The 7,552-nt window shown below is 40.1% G+C and overlaps 1 protein-coding gene across 2 annotated transcripts; it reads left to right on the forward strand.

Annotated features, from left to right (window-relative positions):
- Positions 1–809: 809 nt before the first annotated feature.
- Positions 810–7,429, forward strand: LOC308073973 (proton-coupled zinc antiporter SLC30A2-like). Of its 2 annotated transcripts, XR_013932064.1 has the most exons (9): positions 810–998; positions 1,421–1,632; positions 2,874–3,020; positions 3,253–3,406; positions 3,604–3,793; positions 3,931–4,036; positions 4,203–4,337; positions 5,067–5,786; positions 6,127–6,255. XR_013932064.1 is itself a non-coding variant. In XM_080413278.1 (8 exons), exons 1-8 carry the CDS (start codon positions 934–936, stop codon positions 6,270–6,272), a joined length of 1,155 nt encoding a protein of 384 aa, XP_080269404.1. In that variant the 5' UTR covers positions 810–933; the 3' UTR covers positions 6,273–7,429. The 2 variants fall into 2 exon arrangements, 1 of the variants encoding a protein (XP_080269404.1); XM_080413278.1 differs by lacking the exon at positions 5,067–5,786 and having other exon boundaries at positions 6,127–7,429.
- Positions 7,430–7,552: the final 123 nt, after the last annotated feature.

Raw genomic sequence — 7,552 nt, forward strand, 5'->3', positions numbered from 1 at the left:
GCGCGCACACACACACACACACACACACTGTATTCACAAAACATTTCAGACATTAGACTGTTTTAGTACCTACAAATTCAAGTGTTCTTGATATTCGTAAGCATTTGCGCTTTATGGATACTGATTTCAAGTTGTGATAATCAGTGCATGAACTAGTCGAGCCAGCAGGGGGCCCTGATTCATTTAAAAAAGGTGAAGGCACAGGTCAGGCTGAAGTTAGTGGCTCCTGTTAACTGCAGTGGCTGAATTAATTTATAAGATTCAAGACTGTTTAATGCTCTGTATCGCTATACAAGTACTGTATAAGAGTACAATTATTGGATTTTGGCAGCTCGACATTGCAGCAAATAGAAAACAGCAAAAATATAAATAAAATGTAATCCTATATTAAATTTGGCTGATGGATCTGACTCCGCCATAACTATATAAGGAGTTCCCGATGCAGCTACGCCCTGGAGTGTGTTGTCTATTATATGAAGATGCGTTTAAAATGGGTGAAGTCGTCCTTTAATAGAACAACAGTTTTCCTCAAATAGGCCAACACAAATGACTCCTGTTTTTCTCTGTTTCAAAGAAGAGGAAATAAAATTGTTTGTCTCCAAAAATGAAATAATTTCCACTTTAAAGGGGAAAAAAATCCAAATATCAACAGGATGTGGTCTATGCTACAGTATGTTGTAATTCTCACCTGCAGTGTGAGCCCATGTAGCTTTTAAGTCAAGTCTTGTCATTGGCTCTTTGCAGCCCCAGCTCCCCACCCCTAGCTGAGCCAAGGCCACAGCCTTGCTTCTGTAAGTGTACACCTTTTTGGACCGTGGCAGATTTGTTAAGCTTGAAAAGCATTGTAGGAGCTTTAAAGGGGCTAACCTTTAGCAGGTTACATGGGAAAGAAATTGATTCTTATGCAATGCAATAAAAGATCTGGAAATATCAATGGATTTGGAGAAACACCCTCTCACTGAGGATTATTCTTCAGATCATTCAATCCCTCTCATAAGGTTGGTATGTTTTCACAAATAGAGGTGATTTGATTGTGTGCGAGAGTTCGATTTAGTTTTAAAGATAACTTATGGGGATCTGAAATCTTCAAAAGAAGAAGGGAAGTCCGCACACTGTATACTAGCTCCCTGTAGAAAATTGTATTAGATTAGGTACAACGTTTCATCAGGTCTGGTCTGAAATCTTCCCCAGCACCTAAAGGAATGTTTAGTGTGCACATCTTATATCCATTTGTTTTGGGATTGTCTATATTTGTGCATGCAATGTTTTTACAATAAGCACTAATACTTTCACTGTTTCGAATAGAATTGTGTGCATGCTCCTGGCAAATCACAATTTGTGGGCAAGGAAACATGACGTGGCTTATCACATAACACTTCTATGGGAACCATGTAACCTAATAGTACTTCCTTTCCCTCAGGCCATATCAGGACATTGTGGCGAGAAATGACTCCCCTTCGACAGAGAACAGTGACAGTAGATCTAGGGGTGACAATGTAAGGCAGTCTCATGGACATTGCCATGAAAACGACACGGTGTCATTGGTGGAAAGCCATGAGAAGCGCTTGGCCAAAAGGAGGCTTATTATGGCCTGTACTGTCAGCCTGTTCTTTATGGTAGGAGAAATGATTGGTAAGAAAAAAAGTTAAACTCAATCAAAATAACTTTACAGCTTTTCAAGTTACTCACCACACTGCCCACTACAGAGAAGACAGATACAGATAGAATATAGAACAACAGATGTGTCTAGTGACATGTAGTGTTGTACTATCCCTTATTACTGAATGTGGTGTGGAGAAATTCTGGATCAATCAGAATTTTGAGGCAAACAGAGATGGAGACTTTAATATTGCTAAGAGAGAACTTTATTCCATGAGCTCACGGAAGAACAATAAACACAGGATGGTGGTTAAGTAGTTCTCTATTAAAAGCAGGTCTCAGACAATGGTCATACATAAAGATAAGATGGGATATTGTGCCATAGTTTCAAGCTGTAGCCTAAAAACAAATCTACAGCTGGAGTCCACTGTGTGCGAGCGTTCTCTTTTAGTTGTGTATGTTGTTATGTTACATTTTTCCGCTTAGCACCTGCCCAACTTGGGGTGTGGTTGACTGGTTGTGCATGTCTTTCCTCCCTTTAATGTCAAGCTGTAGCGTACTCATAACAATAAGTGCATTCCAGGCCAGCATGTACTTCTGTCATGGTTCTATAATAGAGATTGTGGACATAGGATAAGGCCAAGGATGAATAACATCTTCATGTCAATGTTCGTCACAAGACAGCTCCTTACACAGCCTAGTACACACGAAAAAGACAGTAAGTCCATACCTAACAGTGAAAAGAAGAAATCATTTCACAGTGGTAAATAAAAAAGTGGTTAAACTATGACCTCCAGTCAGTGATCACTGATCAGTATTAGACAACCAACTCCTTTGGGGTAATCTATTGTCACTGTACATTTGCACATAAGTGAAATTTTGAATTTGCATTTACCCATCCTAATTATAGGAGCAATGAGCACTATTAGTACAACGTTCAGGGAGCAGTTAAGGGTTAAGTGTCTTTCTAAGCGACACTTCGACAAAAGCATTAATTGATGTATTTTCTGTTGACATACAGTATTCTCTATAACTTTCATCAGTTTCATGCAATTCTAAAAACAAAGGTGGTTCAACGTGTTTAGGTGTGTTTATACTTTTCTCTACCATGTGCCAGTTTATACTGCTAAAACATCACCAAAACAAACCTCTTTACATTGCATTTGAGGACTTTAGTGATTCTGATGACATATTTGCAGTTTTCCCTTTTGATGGCGCTGCTAGATTAATTGCAACTGTTTTCTGGTGTTCTGACATTGTTCCGTCCCCTGCAGGTGGCTATGCAGCACACAGTCTGGCCATAATGACAGATGCAGCACATCTACTGACAGACTTTGGCAGCATTATGATCAGTCTATTTTCTCTGTGGGTTTCATCCAAACCCCCCACAAAAAACATGACCTTTGGCTGGCATCGTGCAGGTTTGCTCAAGAGACCAAGAACTACCAAATGATTTACATTTTTGTAAACCCCAAACATTGTACAATCCATTATTATTCTTTTTTGTATTGATTTATCAAGTCCACCGCGATCTTTTTTTGCACTTTATTTTTGCATCCCATCGATTTATTATTTGATTCATAAATTGCTCTTGTACCTGCTCTTGTATGCAGGTGCCAATGACTAAACTTAAAATTTGTTCTCAAAATACAGAGATTCTTGGAGCATTGCTGTCACTTCTGTCCATCTGGGCTGTGACTGGTGTGCTGGTGTTCGTAGCCACCCAGAGGATCATGAATGACGATTATGAGATCCACAGTCAAATCATGGTCATCACTTCAGGCTGTGCTGTGGGTGTCAACATCCTGTAAGTGTGTGAGGTCACTCTCTTGTAATTGTTAGGACTCTTTATGGGGGCATTTCAGCCATACACATCCAGACTGTATTTTGTCCTGGTATCCGATGCAACTAATGGCTAATTTATACTTTCTTGTTCCATTGTTATTTTATTTTATTTTATTAGTATGCATTCTAAATGCTAAATGCTTTCATTTGATTATTCAGAATGGCTCTAATCCTCCACCAGTCTGGAAGCTCACATGGTCACAGCCATGGTTTATCCTATAGCCAAACGAAAAGAGAGCACAGCCACTCCCATGGCAATACCAGTGTGAGGGCAGCTTTCATCCATGTTATAGGGGACCTGTTGCAGAGTATCGGGGTCCTGCTGGCTGCCATCATCATCTACTTTTGGGTCAGTACAAAGGGAAGCATGGGACACAATCTCTGTTGTGAAAATCAGTGTCCCCCTTAACAACCATGATCAGTTGAGTCTGATATTAAAAGCTACCCTAATCACACTAATGTGTGCTTTTTCTGTATGATCCACAGCCCAAGTTCAAAATAGCGGATCCTCTTTGCACCTTCCTGTTTTCTCTTCTTGTTCTGGGAACAACGTTCAAAATCTTAAAGGATCTTTTAAGAATACTCATGGAAGGTAAAATCATGTTTCCAGTGTGGAAAGATTATAAGTACATAAAGTATTTTTATGGACTTATGTTGATACACATGCATCATGTCACATGGTGTTATGTCCTGTCATTCTAGTCAACACATCATTTCTCCCCATATACTCTATGTAAAAGTATTATTTGTCCCAACAGGTGCCCCTAAAGATACAAACGTTGACACTGTGAGAGAATTGCTGTTATCTGTAAGAGGCGTCAAGGCTACACACAATCTGCACATGTGGGGGCTCAGTATGAGCCATTCGCTGCTCTCTGTCCACGTGGCCATAGGTAAACTCACAGCTGAAACAAATAAACTCATGTCTGATGGTGAACTGTACGACCGTATCAGTTTCCATTTTAAGCCCAGAGGCTGTTAGTTACAGAGTGGACTCTGGCTTTTGGATTAACAATAACATCTCTGTTTTACATTTATTCTTTTTACATTCAAGTATACTGTAGAATACTTTTTGCTTTTATGGCTTTATTCACAGGACAGTAGGCTGACAGGAAATGGGGAGAGAGATGGGGAGTGACATGATAGGTGCCTGGACCCAGTGGACCACTACGCCAGTGGTCCAGGCCTGTACTAGTTAGTATACTTAAGTCTACTGCAGGGGTCGGCAAATAAGTTTTGCCACGGGCACATTTTTAGATGGTGGGCCAGAACATAATCAGTGGCTAATTTAGGAACTGGCCCTGGCGGCAGACCATTTTGTACAATAATAACTATTGCATACTATAATAACTTGAGAACTTAATAACTTGAGCTAATAAATAAAGATTTGTGTGGTATAACTTCACTTTTTTTTCCTTCTTTTTTTATATCGCTGGCGGGATGGTTCTGGCCCACGTGCCGCCTATTGCCTACAACTAGTCTACTGTATATATATTAACTGAAAAGTACAGTTTATTAGTTGGTCTCTAAAGGTTTACATGACTTTCCCTTTGTCCGTGCGGTCCGTACCAAACATTTCTCCTGCTCACGCTGAGCTAGACTTAAAGCCTCATTTCTCGCAGGGGTTAGGCAGGTAGTATCGCAACTAATGCTTCCAGAAGTGGTCCGCAAGCAACTGGCTGTATCTCCAACTTTTCTTACTTAGGATTATTTTGATCCTGTCGCGAGGTTCCGGGCAGGGCTTCTGGGGGCCTGTTTCATTCGGTCAATGCGGGAAGTCATATCACCCGTGCCACCGGGCGCGTATAGCTCCTCTCCCCGACCCGAACATCAACTGTTCTAATCCGTCCGTCTATGCCTGGCCTGACTTTAGTCACTTTTCCAATAGGCCACGATGCCTGAGGCAACTGGGGGTCTATGATCAATCATCACTGTCATTGGTTTGGAGATTTGGTTCCTCAGTTTGCCATTTCTGACGGCTCTGGAGGTTAAGCAGGTAGAATCGCAAGTAATGCTTCCAGAAGTGGTCCGCAAGCAACTGGCTGTGTCTCCACCTTTTCTTACTCAGCATCTCAGACTCATCATAGATGACCTGAGGCAATGATGCATCCGGCCGCCTCATAAGAAGGATGTTTGGTGTCACTGGGTCCGGATCCGCAATGTCTGATGATGCATATCCTAGTGGTTTTGTGTTGAGGATTCCTTCTACCTCTATGAGGAGTGTCCTCAGTACCTCTTCGGGAACCGACTGGGCACCCAGGGTAACCTGCAAGGCCCGCTTTACCGAGTGGATTTCACTCTCTCAGCAGTACCCTCTGTGGTGTGGGGCGCATGGCTTCATGGTGTGGATGGTGTGTCCAGATGACAAGAATATGACAATTTTGATTTTAGAGACATTTATATTATATTTGTTATTAGTGTCCATATGTCCACTGGAACAAAAGGGTTTATAGAGAGAACTTACTTCACTTGTTCCTTAAGCTTGTATAATTGTATTTCTTTTTGTGTGTAAAACACTTTGTGTTTTATAAATAAAGCACTTTTGAACTGAAGATGATGGCCAATGTTGATAATAAAAAAGAAAGAAAATAATATTGTATTGATATCGTGTATCTTATCGTATCATGAAATTAGGAACACCCCTATCTCTAACACAAAGCAAATGTTCTGTTTATTGCTCAGAGGAAGATGCCAACCCACAGATGGTCCTCATGGAGTCAACAGATCTTCTCCGCTCTGAGTTTGGATTTTCCAGCATCACAGTCCAAGTGGAACATTTCTCTGATGACATGGTCTACTGCACAAAGTGCCAAGACCTCATAGACTGAACACTGATTGTGGCAAAAACCATTGACACTTTTGGGAAAGCCAGTGGATTTTTGGTTTGTTCTTTGTTTTAATACTTACTGTGCAACTAAGGTGTGTTGTGCATTTGTAACTACAGCCTGTAACAATGTCTTGACATGCTGTATTAGAAATACGTACACCCAAAGGACCACATTGGAAATAGGCTCTTTATATTTATTATGTTATATCCTTTTGACAGATATTTACAAATGTAAATTCATATGCATTTTGTAAATAAAGATGTCAATGAGGATTTTTTACTGTGTACTATTTCTGAATCATAGTCAAAAGGTTGAATATATATTTAACAAAATTGGAAAAACGTGATTTTCTTTTGCAGTTTATTACATATAGCAAATATGACCACAAGACCTCTTAACAGTGTAGGTACTTAATTATATTGTATTTGTTGAATACAGTATGAAGTACAGCTACATGTTAACTAAATCTATGTTTATTCAGACAACGCATATAAAGTCTTAACACAATGTTTAAAAAAAAGCTCTTGTGAATTCAGGACTACATAACTAATCAAAGATTAGTTTTATAGTAATTAAGGACTACACCAGGCCAGCTTTTTTCACATACAGTATGGGTCCTTTGTCACACTTAATTTGATAGGATTTCCGAGATATAGCGGTCTAAAATAAATGGTTATTTTAGCCAGATCTGATGCCTCTCAAAACATGAAACACCTTGAAACCACACAAAACGTGCCAGACCTTATCAAAATGCTGTTTTGATGTCGGCATAAACACTTCATTTCATAATTTAGGTCTATTGTTCCACAGGCTAACCCCCCAAGGTCATGCGCACATGCATATACAGAACTTTACTTATTAAAGCTCAATGGACCGTAAACAACGAAGACAGTATATAACAAAGTCTAAGTAAGAACATCAGAATAGCATTTTGATGAAGTACGGTACAGTTTTTCCATTGGCATATTTTTCCCGATAACCATTCCATGTAAATGTGTATTGTGACCATTTCTCTAAACAGAAAAGTAGTACTAGCTAAAGCCAGCAGCAAAAACAAGCTGTGAACAGATGCTGGAATGACCATGTACAGTAGCTACAGTACCAGAGGTGTTGCCAAAACACTCCCATTAAAGGACAAGTCCGGACTAAAATAACATGTCCCACACGAGCCGCCGTAGTCTCCTAAACGGACCAACGGCGTATATACAGCTGTTATGTTTTTTTCTGTTAGTCCCAGAAAAGACACACTGTGATTGGCCAGTACAGTCACTTTGCGTGAT

Source organism: Gymnoscopelus braueri (genome assembly GCF_963280865.1).
Source record: "Gymnoscopelus braueri genome assembly, chromosome: 19".
Taxonomy (NCBI): Eukaryota; Metazoa; Chordata; class Actinopteri; order Myctophiformes; family Myctophidae; genus Gymnoscopelus; species Gymnoscopelus braueri.

Bases quoted from the DNA above. Each gene is read 5' to 3' on its own strand.
- LOC308073973 (XM_080413278.1), top strand. From the start codon at position 934: ATGGATTTGGAGAAACACCCTCTCACTGAGGATTATTCTTCAGATCAT. The intron at 1,633-2,873 runs GTAAGAAAAAAA...CGTCCCCTGCAG, and splicing joins TATGGTAGGAGAAATGATTG to GTGGCTATGCAGCACACAGT. The intron at 3,794-3,930 runs GTCAGTACAAAG...TATGATCCACAG, and splicing joins CCATCATCATCTACTTTTGG to CCCAAGTTCAAAATAGCGGA.